At 35.4% G+C, this 17474-nt stretch overlaps 1 protein-coding gene across 3 annotated transcripts in view; it reads right to left on the minus strand.

Annotated features, from left to right (window-relative positions):
- Window positions 1-836: 836 nt before the first annotated feature.
- The window catches only part of ANKRD28 (ankyrin repeat domain 28), an 88499-nt gene continuing 71861 nt past the window's right edge, over window positions 837-17474 (minus strand). Inside the window, exons 20-29 of one of the 3 annotated variants that reach the window (XM_026089440.1) lie at window positions 16858-16945; window positions 16268-16385; window positions 15465-15684; window positions 12301-12388; window positions 12121-12204; window positions 11463-11608; window positions 11184-11266; window positions 10956-11038; window positions 8547-8638; window positions 837-2879 (exon numbers count right to left, since the gene is read on the minus strand). In XM_026089440.1, the coding sequence (XP_025945225.1) occupies window positions 2593-2879; window positions 8547-8638; window positions 10956-11038; window positions 11184-11266; window positions 11463-11608; window positions 12121-12204; window positions 12301-12388; window positions 15465-15684; window positions 16268-16385; window positions 16858-16945 (1289 nt within the window). In that variant the 3' untranslated portion in view covers window positions 837-2592. Of the gene's footprint in view, window positions 2880-8546; window positions 8669-10955; window positions 11039-11183; window positions 11267-11462; window positions 11609-12120; window positions 12205-12300; window positions 12389-15464; window positions 15685-16267; window positions 16386-16857; window positions 16946-17474 lie in introns of all 3 variants that reach the window. The other 2 variants (XM_026089442.1, XM_026089441.1) reach the window with 2 other exon arrangements.

The raw sequence follows: 17474 nt of genomic DNA on the forward strand, positions 1-17474 counted from the left end.
AAGTAACCATCTTTTGAACCAACACCTTCTGAGCTTTTTCTCCTCAATTATCCAGGCAAGCAGTGAATACAGTGTTCTGCAGTATAAATAGTGTTCTCAGCCTCTGATGCTGTAGTATGTTTTTTGAATAAGGTAGGAGTGTCCTGTCCTATACACTGCCATGTGGCAACAGATACCACATACTGAGATAACTTTTATTTGGCTTCAGGATGGCCTGTTAAATATAGATGATAACAGCCTTTAATACCAGGTTCTCACAGTTGCTTTGGAGCAACAAAAATTAGACAGCTTCATTAACAGAAATAAACGGTTGTTACCTTCTAAATAGCAAGCACACTACTTGGCAGTCTGATTCAGATTTTCCACAAGAATATGAGGGAAAATAAGTCCATGCTGTTTTAACCTTGATATTTAAATAGATGTAGTGAATCTCAAATCTGGCTCATACGGGTCTTTCAATTGCTGCCTGCATCCTCAATTGAGACACAAAAACCCCTCCTATGTACCCCTATACTTTGAAAGATTTAGAGGTAACTCAATACAGAAGTCATGATCTCCCTCCAGTCATCTAATTCTGCTGAAAGACAAACAACATATTGCATATATAAACAATGAACACAGGCACCAATGATTAAGAAAGCAGTAAAAAAAAAAAACCTAAAATGTTAAATTACTTAATTATTCCTTTAAAACAACTGCAAAATTTGAATAGCTCACCTTCATTTTAGATTTAAAAGGATGGCAAAGCCTTTGTAAAATAAATTCTATAAATTCTAACAGTTCAACAAAAGAGACTGTCACTAGTGCTTAATAGATACAAATAAATTATTCATTGGTACAACTCACATTTGGGTTTTATTATACTCTGTAAAATATACAGGAATCTTGATGTACTGAAAGAGTGCAGGTAAATACAGTATTCAAGCAGTCACTATTTCTATGTACATGCTCATTAATTCTTCAAAAAACCCACAAAATTATCAAATAGATCAAAATATTGTCCCATGTTTCCACACTATGTTCAGAAAACCAGCTGATAATTTACAATATCATAAAGATTTCCAGTTTCACAATACAAAAAGGATAAAAAGGAAATTAGACTCAGTTTGTAGTAATTTATTTGTACTTTACCAGGAYATGCAAGAATTCCTTGCATGTACATAAACAATTTCACTTGAAAAGTAACAGTTATAGTTAAAGCAGAACTAAATAAAGTAAATACTCATATTTAACAGACAAAACTTCAGCTTACTTATGTCAGTCTTTCATTCTTCAGGCAATTGAAAAACCACAGTAGTCTGTTATAAATTAAAAAAACAAAACAAAAAAACCCCCCAAACTTCGGGCAAGTCCGAACTACATTACAGGGACCTGTTTCTTCTGTTTATTTTCTAAATGGAGCACAATAAAGATACACAGGTCTTTCCACAGACCAGACACTGTACTTTTTTCTAATAGGGAAACTTACTTTTAAATTTACCTCCCCTCCCCACCCCTTGTAACTCCAGGATTTAAAAAAAAAAAAAAAAAAAAAAGTGATAGGGACATACAAATTTAATCCTAAGTATGATTTTATGATGTAAGGAAGTGGACAAATTGTTGAAAAGAAGTCAGTCACAACAGGCTTATCAAGACATTTCGTTTCAATTTTTTATGCAGTTTCATACTTCAAGTTACTCTTGTGTATTTTAAATTAAAAAAATCTCAATCCAAAACCCAAAAGTTAAAAAAATCTAAAACAGTGCAACAATTACTGCTTCCCTCCCAGATCTCCCACCCCTTCCCTTGTTTATTACACTGTACATGTTTCACCCTGACTCCACCTTGTTAGCTGGTTTAATTTTAGTATTATAAAAGTATGACAAGTTCATTTTCATTTCATCTAAAAGAAAAAGAAAACAAAACTTTAAATACATCTGCTTTTTTCATGGTACATTTAATAGTGTCAGAAGGCTTTTAGATGATTAAAAAAAAAAAAAAGCAACAAAAAATAACCCAACATTTAAAACCAAATCTAAGCTTCTTTCCCAGAAGTAGTTAAGGTTTGGTTAAAACAACTGCTCAATTAACCTGTTCCAGTTTCCACAAAAAGGTATTTAATTAAAAAAATCTTTAAGTTATTTGGTCCTTTGGCAATTTGCAGCACAAACAATGCCTACTGTACCAAACTCATTTATTGCCTTCAAAATGGTTTTAGTTTTATTGATAATATTTAAATCTAGCATCCTTTGCGTTGTACAATAGTGTTGTTCATTTATATCAAGTAGGGTGCCCCGTCTGCAGAAATTCCTTCTGGCACCAGAAACAGAATGGTAGAATACAATTAAATAAAACAGTTTTGACATTCTTTATTTTACTTTTTTGCCATGGATTCCAAGTACTTATTCAAGAATTTATGCTTCTTCTGCAAAATATTCTCTTAAAAATCCTCCTGGAGTCTCACAGGTTTTTCATACGCAACCACAATAAAAAACATCTTCTCAAAGGTCTGTCCTGTTTTTGTATTCAAACTCTGACTGCTTTTTTTCCCAAAAGCACAAGTCTGACCTTCCACCGTTAGGGTTCACTCTTCCGACCTACAAAACGTAGCTTTCAATAGGTCTCAGAATCTGAGTCATTGAGTTCATCTTCTTCTGTATATGGGTAGCCATCTTCCCTGCCAATGTTGTTGAAACTACAGTAAGAGCTATGGTCACTCCTCATGATTGGCAAGGAATCAAAGGTGACAGTTTTTGAGGTGTTGGTGTAATGATTAATGGCATTGAATGTAAGGGAAGGTAATGTGCTGCTTGATGAAACAGGCATCATCGTGGCCAGAATGAGCGCTAGGCAATCAGCCACATCCTTATTGGGTGCACAGGCCAAAGCTGGTGTGTAACCTAGAAGTCAAGATAAAACCAAAACCTTCATTTAAAAAAAGAAAAAAAAAAGACAATGTAAAAGTTTTCCAAGATCATATAATCTTTCAGCTGCAAAAGTATTTTATATTGCTTAGTTCTGCACTGTTTTAAAAAACATAAAATTAAATGCATTATCAATTAATATTTTTTAATTTCAGTTATGGAAATATCCCAGAAGTCAAGGGGCTTTGCAACAGAGATTTGATTATTTTGTTAAGCAAAGTCAGAAGTTCTAGGCCAGTGAGAAAAGCCTGGATTTGAAAATAATGAGGAAGTCAACAGAGTGAGGAGACATAAATAATTGCAGGCAACAGAGATTGGTGAAGAAATTCACTAGGGGAGCCACTGCAGAAACCACAGTTCAGCATATTAAGTTTTCTTCATCCAGAGCTTCCATTTAGCTGTTCAGCACAGACAGAACAGTTATTAAAATATTCGTCTCAAACAAGTTGGATAAAACATCAGGGCCAATTATCCAAAAGATGAAAATATACAATTTCAATCAATCTGTGCTTTATTACAACATAGAGTAATATGAAATATAAAGCCAATATCTAGTTTTTATTTGAGGGAAATAAATTAAGAAAACCACAAGAGTCTGAGGAAATGCCAGCTGGATTAGCGGATTAGGACTTGCAGAGAGAAATTAGATCTCTTGGCTGCACAACCAGTTTGGCCAAAGTCCTTTTGCAAAGCAACGCTACTGTGACAACCCTCAAACRCAGAAAGCCTCAGACCTTGAAATGATTTGTAGTTAGCTCATGTAGGTGCTTAATCTCTTCTGGGTAATTGTGGCTCTATTCTTCTCCAACATTTCTCCTTTTGTGATTTCCTCCTTCCCTACCTACTTGGCTCTCCTCATTAACTACCAAGAAAAATGCTTCAAACTCTCCTGAGTGGAGGGCTGTGAGTTGCTCCTGTCTCAGGCTTTAGGCTTAATAACTCAGCCAGCTGCTTGAGGATAACTTTTGCCACAGGTCTTGGGGTACTTCTACAGCACATGAAGAACAGCACAGAGACACTGAAATTGGTGGTGACAGTAGCAGCTCTGGAAGCATGACAGTCACATTAGTGCAGCCATAGGTAACTCAGCTAATTCTGCTGCCAAGGCCAAAGCAAGCTTCTCTACCTGGCTCCACATGCAAGTGGGCAGCCAGACCATCTTGCAGCACCTCTGCAGTACCTTTCACTGCATGGGGTAGATAGGCCCGCAATGAACTGAAGACTCATGCTCATATACATCTGGCAGTATGAAGTCCAGCATTGCCCCCAAGCCCCATCTTAAGGGTGTATGACATCCAGGTAAAAGGCAAAGAAGTAATACAAGGCTTACAAGTAAGCCACGTGATGGATTTCTATCTGGACATTACGAAGGCATGGAAAAGGAGGCAATGTTCATTTTACCAGCAAATATTTCAACTACTAAGGAATTGTTTTTATTGTAGAAGTAGGTGCAGTGAAAGTTTTAGGATACAGTTCAGGAATAGTTACCATGTGATGAAACAGTGTTGTACAATGCACAGAAGTTTTAAACAAGTAGGCACGTTATGGAAAATAATTATAGCTGGGACTGAAGAAAACAGCAAGCAAGGAGACAATCTTGCACTTGAACTATTTGCTTAGTACAGACATTGTGCTTGATGCTTGGAACAGATCAAGACAACAGCCCCTGCCCAAAGGTGCATACAATCCAAGATAACAGACAGAATTCAAGCACAAAACGCACCAGCTGACCATGCGATAGGGCCGTACAGAAGTGCAGCGCAGCAGATGTTTTCATTGTTAGTAAGGCATCACAGCACTTAAACAGCTCAGAGTTAACAGTGACAGTCTGCAGAAGAGATACGTTTTGAGAGGATTCAAAAGCAAGGGCCAGAGCTCGCTACACTTGGATGAAGAGTGCATTTCAGGCATGTAAGGCAGAACAGAAGGCTCAGAATTGATACTCAAATGCACACAATTTAACATCTACAACTGCTGGAGATTGTATAAAGGTAAGGGGACACACAAGATCAATTTATTCACACTGGCCATGCTCAACACCATTTCTTTTACTAATGTTGTTTGATAACTGTGTTTGAAAACTGTGCAAAGTCACCAGCAATTTTTTTCTTCTTGTTGAAAGAATGCTTCTTGCTAACATCTTGACTACTCATGTCCCTCTGGAACTGAGCATCCCTATCAGTCATTAAAAAAATAAATAAAAATTAAAGGCCAACCTGAAGATTAAGCAAATTTCTTGTTTCTATTAAATATTCTCTAAACTCAGCATTTATAATGATATTCAATTTTAGATTTTGAGCTTCTGGCTTTCAGTAGTTAGGAATGAAATATCACATTTTTATTCTTTGCTCAAACATAGCAAGATGAAGTAACTGCTTGCACCATAAGAGACTGACATCTGTGTCCTCCACCACTTTCTTTTGTCCATATTATTTTAAAATTATAAGAACACCAAAGAATATCTTTATGTCCCTTAACAGCAAAGTGATCATTCATCTCTCAATGCAGCAACAGTTACAAATTCCTTAAATTTTCTTATAATTAGAAGTTGGTAAACCTACTGACTTCATTGAAACATCCTTACTCAGTGCTTACATCATGTTCCCCATAATCTACACTCATATCTGCATAAGCTTTGGAGAAAAAAAAAAAATCACTATTTAGAAACAGGGAAGCAGAGAAAGATGAAGCAACTTTCCCACACAACAGAAAATGGAGCCTGCATGCTGGACATAGACTTAAGACCAGGGCTTTCCCTGTCTGAACACTGAGCTGCTCCCTCCCCAGGGGTGTGAAAGCATCCTGGGAAAGTGTCCATGCTTACAGGAAAATCAGATGTTTATTAATGTGGTCAATGCGGAAAAATTTCTCAAGATAAACTGAATGAAGTCTTATGCTTGGGAAAGAAGAAAGCCTGCTGAGACATGAGTCATCTCTTAAACATCTATAAGAAAAAATTATTTCAGAAAGCATGAGGAGATCTCAAACATAAACAAGAATCCAAGCAAAGGAGGACTTGGAAAAAGAACTAGAAAAAGTGGGTTTTTTTGTTTTGTTTTTTTTAAATGTACTGATAGGCCAATGGTCACTGTAAAAATGATGAATCCAAAAATGACAGAAACCTCCACACAGCTGCTATGTCARTCTCTGGATTTAGAGACTGAGAGAGTCTCCTCTCACTAATGTGCTGCACATTTATATGACACATAATAGACAGACTGCACCAAGAAATTTAGCTAGCTTAGTAAGTTACATAGACCAAAAAAATCTTGAGAAGTTGGCTGAATGACCAAAACTAAAACTTAAATTGGTGCCAAGTTGCAATACAGGTGTGCAACATAGGAAAACAACTAAAAGACTTAAGTGAGAACTGATACAGAACTGATAATGAACCCTGAACATGACTTTTCTCGAGAAGTATACTGGACAGCTAACTAGTTGTTTCAATTGCATTTAATCTCATGAGAGCCCAGAGAATTAAAATCAAAGACATTAGTTCTTAAACACCTCAAAAAGTGATTTCACTACAATAACAGAACCTCTATAATAAAAGTAGTATGATTTAAAATCTAGAGTTTATAAAATAATACTTTATAAATTTATAAAAATGTGTAATCCAGACAAAGTAGCAGAGGGGTATGAAGTAGTTTTGTACAGATACAGATATAGATACAGACCACTTGGAAAAAAAAATACCAAGTCGATGTAGTCTTTATAGAAAGAGACACAACTTAAAAGATAAAAAAAAAAGGGGATCACCACTCCATAAGAGCTGAGGTCATGCTGGATACAACATGTTCTACATGCTTCTGTGTAAAATATTAATTGAAATTTTACTTCCAGTCTCATCTAGCTCTATCTGAAACGCCAATGCTTATGTGGGAGATCACTACACCTATATGAGTTATGCTGAAGTACGAGAACATCAGCATTGTGATGCAAAAGATTCCAGTGACTATTTTTTTCAGTGTTTTGCTACATGAATAGCTTTCGTCCTTAAAATCATACTCTTAAGTCTCTCTAATCAAAAAAATCCTAAGTTTTTCCTATACTTCTACTCCATTATTAGAATTAAATAAACAAATGTAATCATCTTTGCTTTAGAAACACTTACACCCTAGTGGTGAATGCTAAAATCCAAGAGAAGTTAACCTAAAGCAGAAAGTGGCTATTACTACTGCCAGCTTTTCCATTTAATATAAAAGATACCCAATGGAAGCAAGAAGAAACCTTTTGCAAGTGTAATAGCCAACTTGCTGACATACTAATATTTCTAAGGATTAAGAAAAATCTACTGTGGCAGGTGAAGTAGATCAATAAATCCCATGGAAACTTCTCTTGCTCTCTCACAACTGGAAATATTCATCACTTTGTGTACGCTAAATTCTGAGCTCGCACATTCGCCCAGCAGACAAATAATTCATGATGAATATTCTCAAGGCTGCTTAAAATTTTATAAACAAAGAAATTGCTACTAGAAAGAAAAGTCAGGAGCCACAGTGAAGAACTAGATTAGGTAATACTCAGAATTACTTTAAATTTAAAATATTAGCAGAATTAAAAAAAAATTTAACAGGCTACACTTAGATTCCCAGCCAGAGAACTGACTTCTATACAAGCAACTTTCCCTGTTAAGTCAAAGATTCACCCTAACAAGGGACTGACTGATCGCAGATGAAAAGCCCTTGAAACTGGCCATACAAATAGCTTCCACAGTTAGCACACTTGTGATGAGAAACAAAAATCAAAAAGGTATGTTTTCCAATCTTTTCATTTTAGAAAGTTTCATTTAGCAGTTACTGAACCCTCTCCCCCTCCTGTTCCCTATTTTAGGCAAGGAATGATCTTTAAGTCACCCATGTCACTTTAAGCAGTGTAATTTGAGAAACACTGTAGTTGGAAAGTCACAGTAAACATCAAGGGAAGAAAAGCTTCCCAAAGCAGAAATATAATTAGAGCTATTAATCAGACACATTTTTCTGGAAAACAAGCAGCTGCTGCTTTTATTTAAAAGACATTAGTTTGAGATGGGTAGAGCAGTGTACTATCTCTCAAAAGCACAATTTCAGAGGACAACAGATCTCTTACATGAAAATATGCAAATTAGAAGTCAGTTTATCTATTTTTTTTGTTCTTGCAAGGTATAGGAATTGTTCCCTGTGATAAGGCAGTTACTTTTTCTTACTTCTACGTGCTAAAAAACTCTCAAGAGCCAGAAGCTTCACATCCAGTACCTGGGATCTATAATTCACACTTACTTTTAAAAACTAACACCAATACACCCTGGTAAAATGAATGGCAATTCAATCCAGCTTCGTAACAGCTGAGAGTTATAATTTACTTTGAGCATTAAGTTTTTCAGACCATTTCCAGTATTCCTAGAGCTAATGTATTTATATAAGATTGCAAATTCAAATCAGACATATGACCAGCTGCATTGTCATTCCGAAAAAATTTCATTCCTCTTACACTTTTTCTGCTTTACTAAAATAACCCATCATCACCAACAAAACACTTTTTTTCTGTGAAGAAATCTACTACTATAAGGCTTGTATGAAATTTCAAAAGCAGTTACTGTTTTTTATTGAGCTGAGTTTAAAACCACAGTTCCTTATGGGGAAACAAGGTTAAATTTATTCTTACCATTTTCATCTACAGCAAGTACACTTGCTCCCTTCCCTAAAAGTTCTTGAACTACAACTGTTAGTCCATTCCGAGCAGCAACATGCAGAGGTCTGTGAAGACAAGCAAACTGGTATATAAACCTTAGAACAAGATACGAAATAAGATTTTAAGTAGCTTGCATCTAGTTAATTGATTACTGAAGTATTTATACTTGTATGTTATTTACATGTTATCTAAACACTGGGGATATAATGTCTAAGAGAGGTTAAAAAAGGAAATCTCTTCTTATTGCAAAGAAACTATACAGTAACAATTGTGCACTTTCATTCTGTTTTATAGCATTATACTGTGAGTAAGTAGCTGCTGGAACAGGTGTGTCCCCTGAAGAACTTTATCACATTAAAAAGTTATATCAACAGTAAGGTACTAGYTGTTTCTAAATCCTTCACTGAACTGTGAAAACAGATAGTGACACATCTGAGAGTTACTGCATGTCACTGGCAACAATCATTAGAATACAACCAGCAGAATGGTAGTCATATTTTATTGCGTATGAATGCTTATAAGAGATGGGCAAGCATTTCATCAACTTGCCTTTTAGAAACCAGTATATTCCATTATGACTATAGATGAAAAATTTATTTTTACAATATAATGCATGAAGAAGCAAAAAGAAGAACATTACTTTTCACAACCTCAAACTATTAACCATAGCCATATTTTGCAGCGACTTGATCCATCAAGGAAAGCGTCAGCTTTACCTCAAATATTCCAACTACATCTTTTTCAAATGCAACAGTTTGAAAAGTGGTACCCACTGGTCTAAAGAAACCCTGTCACTACTCAGCAGGAAGTTCAACTCTGCTTTATGTTGCTCTTCATTCATTTTGAGGTTCTTAAAATTGTTTAAATTAACCATGAATTCTATTTTGATTTGGAAACAAGTGCCTTAGTTAAAAAACAGAAATGCAAAAGATACAAATAGGAGAAGCTATACCTATTGTCCTTAGATTAAAGTATTAAAATTCGAGAACTACTGCACACTGCAAATACACTGAAAAATTTGCTGTAATTAAAATATTTTTAATATTGAAGCCAACAATTGTAATGTTTATATCGCTAGGAAGTGGGACATTGTCCATGATGAAAACTGTTTAGAAAGTCACTGTAGTTATTAAACATATTTGCCAAACTAGTAATATTTTTAGAACTGTTAAAATCTTGAAATCTATATAAACATTTCATGGAGGTGAGAATATGTACCTATTTTTCCCCTTGATATCTCTATAGTCGGGCTGGATAAGCTAAGGCATGTGGGTGGAATTACATGAGCCTGTGGTAGCATTCTTTCCCACTTCTATTCCCATCCCATTTTTGCTTTTCCTTCTCCCAAGATATCCCCTTTATAAGCCAGAAATGAGGCAATCAGTCCCTGTGCTGCTTCCTGATTATTTCATGCTGCCTGAAGTGCAGCATGGTAAACAGCAAGAGCAGAGCAAGAAAAGTCTTGCTATCTTAACTCTGTAGTTCCAGCAGACCTTGGAGAATGGGAGGTAGGACTGTAGGGATTTGAACATGATGGATTACAGAAGGGATGCAAGAGCAGAGAAATGCATGAATTACTTAAAAGTTCTGGTGTTTTTTTCTAAAAATGGTGTGTGATCACTTTATTAAAGCGGTCTAACAGTTACAGGTGTTCAATACAGCTTATAACACAAATAGGAAAAAATGGAAAGGGGAGGAAAAAAAAAAAAAAAAAAAAGCAGAAAAGCCATTTTAATAGCCGAGCCCGAAATAAATTCCACAGGATGACATACTATGTTTTAAAATTTTCCTTAAAATTGGGATGACAAAATCAGCTTAGTTCTACTTGAGATTAGATCTTTAGGAAGCACCAAGGATACTATAGTCTCCACGCTATTTATTAGAAATTGAAAAGTATTCTATCTCAATAACAGTTGATTTCTTTTAATAATAGAAAGCATGTTAAAAAATAAAACCATGTTTCAGCTAGGTTTTTTTTTTATTAGCTAGCTTTGAAGAAGAGCAAATCTTAATTCGCCTTAAATGAGTTTTTAACTGAAGCGAATTTTAACTGAAGAATTAGGTAATTCATAAAACAGAAAAATATTGGCTTATGGGAAATCTCAGTGGACTGCTATAATTCCACACAGAATTCCCTGAATCACAGTACTGTAAGATTTATTTAGCATCCCTTTGACTCAGCTAAAACTATAACTTTAAGATTGAATGAAACACTTTTTGCATTAAAGTTGGTTGAACATTTGGTACCTATTACACAATATGTATTCAACCAATTTGAAAAAAAAAACCACTATGAAAAATATTTATTTTTTGAGCATGATACTGATTTTAGCAAAACAACAAAAACTGATTAGTAAAACACCACTCAGTGGGAATACGTACGTTTGCAAGGCTGCATTGGTGGCATTGATGAGGTTTCTATCCATAATCTTCTCCAGTATTAACAAGGCACTAGTTTCATGACCCTTAAGACAGAGCAAACACACTGTCATGTAACAAATACTCTTTAAAAATTGCTTTCAATGCCTTTTCAAAGATGCAAGCTAATATTTGCAAACAGTATTTGGTAACATAAAACTCAACACTGATCAAGTCAAAATAAGCACGTACCTTGCTGCAAGCCAAGTGGAGTGCTGTGTTCTTAGAACTGTCTTGCAAAGTCAGATCAGCCTTAGCACTGCTAACCAGCACCTCTGGGGGAAATAAAGATCTGTATTAACTAAAGCATATTCCTTAAAGTTTCAAAGGCTTACAATTGTGCAAAATGAAAACATTAATTTGACAAAAAATATCCACAATAAGGTTACTCTAGGGCAACTTTACCTGTAACAAGATATTATTGTTTATTAGCAAACTTCAGAGCAGAAATAAATAAAGCTTTCTCTTTACCAACTGTATTTGTCTGTCCATTTTCTGCAGCCATCATTAAAGGTGTTTTCCCAGAGGAATCTACCACATTTACTTGAGCATTGTGACTGAGCAGAAGCTGTAGACATTCAACGTGATCTGTAAAAGCTGCTGCATGAAGAGGAGTTCTACAAAAAATGAAAACWTTCTCACATGCAGGAAAAAATTCCTGTGCTTTCCACTTTATTCAAAGGTATATACTGGGATCCTGCAGATACAAAGACTGGGCAGGCAGTCCCACTGATGTTCCAAAACCATAATTGTTGGAGTTGTGACAGGTGCCTTTATAAAGTCACCCCCAAGTTTCAAATAAATGGCTCCTTATTAGCTTCCCACAATACAGATACAATTTGATAAAAATTTCTACTACGCACCATGTCATGCAATTTTAAGCATGCCCAAACCGGTCTGCACAATAAAAACCATACTCAAGTCTGTTGATTCAGAACAGGATTTAAAAAAGCCCAACATTTTATTTCTAGCACAGAATAAATAAATAAAAAAATCCTTGAAGAATAAAAAGGAGAAAGGGGAACTAATAGATATAGCAAGTTTAAGAAGGCCAACAGTGACAGAATTTAACAGAACAATGCAACTATTACGTTACAAACATTTTTCCAATATGCAGTTACAGTCTTACCTTCCTTTTGAATCTGTTGAATTTACAATACCAGCACCTAGTGTATCAATTAACATTTCTGCAGCACCTTCATTATCATTTATCCTATAAAAAAGTAAACATGCTGTTAGGTACAGAATGATAAAGCTTTTGTTAAATACTGCAATGAAATCTGTAAAGAATAATTTAGGACTCCCTTACACAGCACAATGCAATGGACTGAAAGAATTTCCTTCCATCTTCTGGAAAACTTCCTGTTCCAGTAGGAGCTCTACACAACTGTCATGACCTAAAGCAAGTGTAAAAGTTAAGTATTAAAAAATAAAAATAAAAAAATATATATATAGAGAGAGAGATTATAACATAAACCAATTAGCTAAAGTAGATTAAGCAATATCTTATTTAAAAGTTTTAAAATGACACACAGGTTATACACATATTATGAACCTGAAAGGGATCTCTTGCTGTCTGAAGAACATACAGAACACTTAACAGTTCTTTAAACCTACACTCTTCAAGCTCTTCTACATTCACCACTTTGTCTACACAAAAATGTACTTATCGTTTCAGGGATATTTTTGTTCCATTGACTTGCTAAACCCAGAGAAAAACTGAGCCAAAAGCCATAACAAGACCTTAACAAGTACCTATTCAACCCATCATAGTATTGTTTTCAAAACCCATACAGCAGTAGGCTGTAGAATAACTAGTTCCCATCTACCTTTTCAATCTATAACTACTGCATACAGGCAGTGAAGCTCAGTTCAACATTTACTGTCTCATGAAAATGTGTATTTTTAGAAGTCCCGTCAAATTTTCATTCTACAAATAAGGCATATTTCAGGTCTGTTTTGTCCAGAAACTGTGCTCACTCTGAAAATGGATCAAGCYGCAAGAGTTTAATTTTATAAATGTGGTATTCTATTCAGACTGAAATTATCAGTGATTTACCCAGTTACTTTAGCTATGAGGACAGCCTGGTGAGCTATTCACTTAGAAGTTACTGTGAAAGTGAAGCTTTAAACCCACACTTCTCAGTCTTTCTCTATCATGTGAATCAGAGGTGAAATAAATGAGAACCTTTATTATGTCAGGAAATTAGCTCTCATATTAAAATCTTTAAGAGAGCTGAATGCATTCCCATCCTTTCAGGGAGTATTCCCCACCCCCCAAAATCCAAGAAATATATAATGAAGGATTAGTGAAGAAAAACAAATTCTTATTGAATCAACCTCACATTCCTTAGCTTCTTATGCCCATCAAGCTTGATTTGAAGGAAGTGTAAAAAAATATTTAATCAGGAATCTTTCCTCCCAAGACTTCCTATATAAGTTATTTTTTGGGATGTGTGGCACATTTCTGTTTACAGGTACTATACTGAACTTCTTAAAATACTCATGGAAACACAAAATCAAGAAGGTAGTTTAAAACAAAAAGGTAGTGTAAAAATAAACACCTCGTACTGTGTACTGGATGTTAATACATCCCCCTTGAGACACCATGTCCCCCTAAACAGACTATTTTCACAGTGATTAGTAGGAACTGAAAGAGGCCAGAATTCAGYATAGTGCTTTTATAAGAAGTAATAACTTCTATCTCAATATTAACAAATTCATTTAGCCCTGTGTATTAACTGCACCATCAAATGGGTGGATAGCTATTTTGCATGAAAAAACACATATTTGACAAGAGCAATAAAGCACAAGCATGTGAAAACCTGACACCAAACACTTTGTAATTCTATGATTGATGAATACCTTCTTTCCAGAAACATATGAATAAATTAAACAATGGAATAGGTTACTCTACCATTTAAAAAATAAACAAATCAGAGCACTTCTTGACATCCAGAAAGACTTCAACTGTAATTTAGTTTACTTTTTTTTTTTTTTTTTTTACACTTAAAAAAACAAAAAACAAAAAAGCTTTCTATATAAACACTTCAAAACTTCCTTTTTTCACCTGTCTTCATGAGATGGACACTGGTCATCTGGCAACTGCTTATACCAAGCCAAGAAGAAGTAACTGAATTCTGTCAGCAGTGCAGGTCCCCAGGACAATGGAATGAAAACTGTCTGAAGATATAAGCTCTCATTTGCACACCCTGGAGTGAGACCACAGCTTGATAATACAGGTGCTTCAACAGTCATTCCTGTTCAAGGAATTGCTGCCTGGGCAGGGCAGGAACAAGCAACCAACGTTACACTGCTCCTCAGGCTGACAACTGTGTGCTATAAACTATCAAGGAACTGATCCACATTAAAAACAGCCTTGGGAGGGAGGAAGAGGAAGGAAAGAGGCGGGGAAGACAGTATTCTGCAAACAAGATCATCTCACTTATCTGATTTACAACATGACCCCAGCAAACAGCGGCAAGGGAGCGAAAGGGCAAGAGTTCCTTTCTGGGGATGCTCTCTCTTGAGGAAACTGTATCTCAAGCTATTGCATGACTGCATATCATCAGGGATGACTGCATGATTGTTATATCATTAGATGTTTCTTAGCAAGTAACTCTGAAAACCATACGGTGAGAAACAACTACTGGAACAAGGTGTAGTGTCTACCAGATGTTTTAGGACAGAGATCTGAGAAGAGCGACGGAGACAAGGAACTTAAGAATGTACTTGTATTAATTTTCTTGCCTATGTCTCTGGACTCCTTAATCAAAGTACAAAGGAGGAAACAGAGCTATACAAGTATTTGTACATCTAATGAAATAGTAAACTTTTTAATAAATGTCTGAATAAGGAATTGTGTACAGAGTAGAACCAATTTTTATCATGCAGAAGTGAGCAATATACCTATTAGACCTTAAATATGAAGTTATGACCAGCATCTCCATGAATGAAAGTTAGCAGATGTTTTAAAGAAAGATTACAATCCTTATTAATGAAATGATTTCTGAAGCCTGGTGCAGGTATACCACCGCATCCAACTGCACTGATGCGCTGCTCCATTCCTCAACATTTGCCTCAAACTGGTAGCTACTTTTTCAGTTATATCTTGTAATTTTGTGAAAATTTTAACATTTAAAATCTCAAATCAAATATGAAGTTAGGTGAACGTATTGTCAACACTTGGTTCACTAAAGAGAAAGACAGCCTTAAAAGTATGTGATGACTATGCTGTTCTGGAACTAATGAAAAAATAAACACAACAAATCAGTCCTGTATACATTTTCATCTCCTGCATCTTTGGTTCATTTAATAAACTCAAGTTTTATTTCATATTTTGCATTGTTGAATATTTATATTCTGAAATTCAGACGACTTTATCAGTATCGGATATCCTTTGTGAGACACTACACCTACAGAGATACATTCCCTAGGAAGCTTAAAACCAAAGAACGTTGCTTTCACGTTTACCATTGTAACAGGCCCAGTGCAGTGATGTATAGCCGTGATTGTCTGCTATCGCAGGTACTGCATCCACAGATGTAGCTGACTGCAAGAGGGCTCCTAGGACACCTATATGCCCACATGCAGCTGACAAGTGTATAGGGGTTCGCCCCCTACAGTCTCGTAACAAGGACTTAGCACCATGTTGAAGCAATGCTTCCACACATTCCTCATGCCCAGTAACCGCCTGCAAGAGAAAGATGAAATAGCATGTTTGCACATATTTAGGTATATAGTCAAGGTGTATAACTAAAGCAAGCAAACCTCAATGTCTTAATACTATAACTGGTAACAAAATAAGCTCAGTTATGATTTTTATTTCTAGAAATGGCCATTATGTTGGACAAATAGCAATATATTATTATATTCATGACAGAATAATTTCTTGGAATAGCCTTGAATGAACTGCTAATCTCTATGGCTCATTCAGTTGTCTTACCTGGCAGAGACTAAAAAAAAATTGGCATATGTCATGTGTTACGGTTTTCTTCCTTCCATTAACAATATGCCCCACCCCACGACAAAAGTGGTACCTTGGGGCTTCTCCAGTCAATTTACAACAAGATTAAGAGACTTGAAAAGCACAGAAAAGTCCTGAGGGTATACAGCAAACAGGCAAAAGCTAGCATTCTGAAATCAACAAATAGACAATCAAAAGCTAAGGATAGCAGGACAAAAATAATGAGAAATTCATTAACACTACACACTAAGCCTGTATTTGAAATTAATGCATATACTACGGAAAGGACAGAAGTGTAATATTCTCTTACCCCTCTATGTAATGCCGTCCTTCCCCACTTATCTTTGGCATCTACATTTGCTCCTTTGTTAAGGAGTGAATAAACACAGTCTGTGTGCCCATTAAGAACTGACAACATCAGAGGAGTCCTGAAGAGAGAGAAAAATAAAGTGTAATCTATGTGGAAATTTAACAGACTAGTGCTCAGCTGAAATATTTTACCTTCTATTGTTCTGGGAAACACTGTTTTAAAATTTAGACTGTTAACGGTCTCTAGCACTATTGTCACTCCAAGAATGCCATTGATGCTTTTTAGATCCAGGAAAATAAATTCATATCTAATAATATAGAATTCCTAAGTAAGCAACAAAAATCCATTTTTTTTTTAGCATCCAGGGAGTAAGTGCATTTTAATTTCCTCCCAATTGAACAAGTTGTTTTATCACCGCCAAAATTATATTAAATTTATTGCAAGTTATACAGTCGTATTTGTCCTAGTTCAAATACCATTTCCCCTTAAAAAAGAAATAATCTAAAAATCACCAACGCAAAATAATTAGGTTTTCCTTTTATGAAATGCAATAAATTGTGAAGAATAGCATTTAGAGCCTCTAAACTTACTGTCCATTTCCATCTTGAATRTCCACTGCATTTTGTGGTTCTGCATTTCCTATCAATAGTCGCAAACATTCTGAGTGACCATTTGTAGCTGTAAAATATCAGTAGAAATACCAGTTTTACATTAATCGTCTTTGAGTATGCAGAGGTCAAACAGAACTGTAAACTGCTCAAACTAAAGCCCGTTAGCTTGAGAACCCATTGCACCAGATTCATCATTTTTATGATTTAAATTGAAAGCAAAGAAACAAACAAAAGAACTGTACTCAAACATGATTTCAGAAAACAAGTATTCTCAATTATATAATATTAAAAGGAATCAATTCCAACTGTCAATTGCTGACAGATATTTGCGTCTCTAACCATAAGTTTATGGTTATATAACTTAAATAAGAAGGAATAATTAAATACACTAATTAGCACAATTTTTACCTATGCCTCAAATCAAGCAAACCCACACTGAGCCAATCACACACAGATTTCATTAGCAAGTATAGCATGTGCCTAGCTATGAAGTGATAATTGAAATCACACTTAGAAAGGGAAGGAAAGGCAATGCATAAAGTAATTAACCAAGCACAGAAATAAATAAATAAATAAATGAGGGGGGGAGGGGGGAG

Source organism: Apteryx rowi, unplaced genomic scaffold (assembly GCF_003343035.1).
Source record: "Apteryx rowi isolate R43461 unplaced genomic scaffold, aptRow1 scaffold_813, whole genome shotgun sequence".
Classification (NCBI taxonomy): domain Eukaryota; kingdom Metazoa; phylum Chordata; class Aves; order Apterygiformes; family Apterygidae; genus Apteryx; species Apteryx rowi.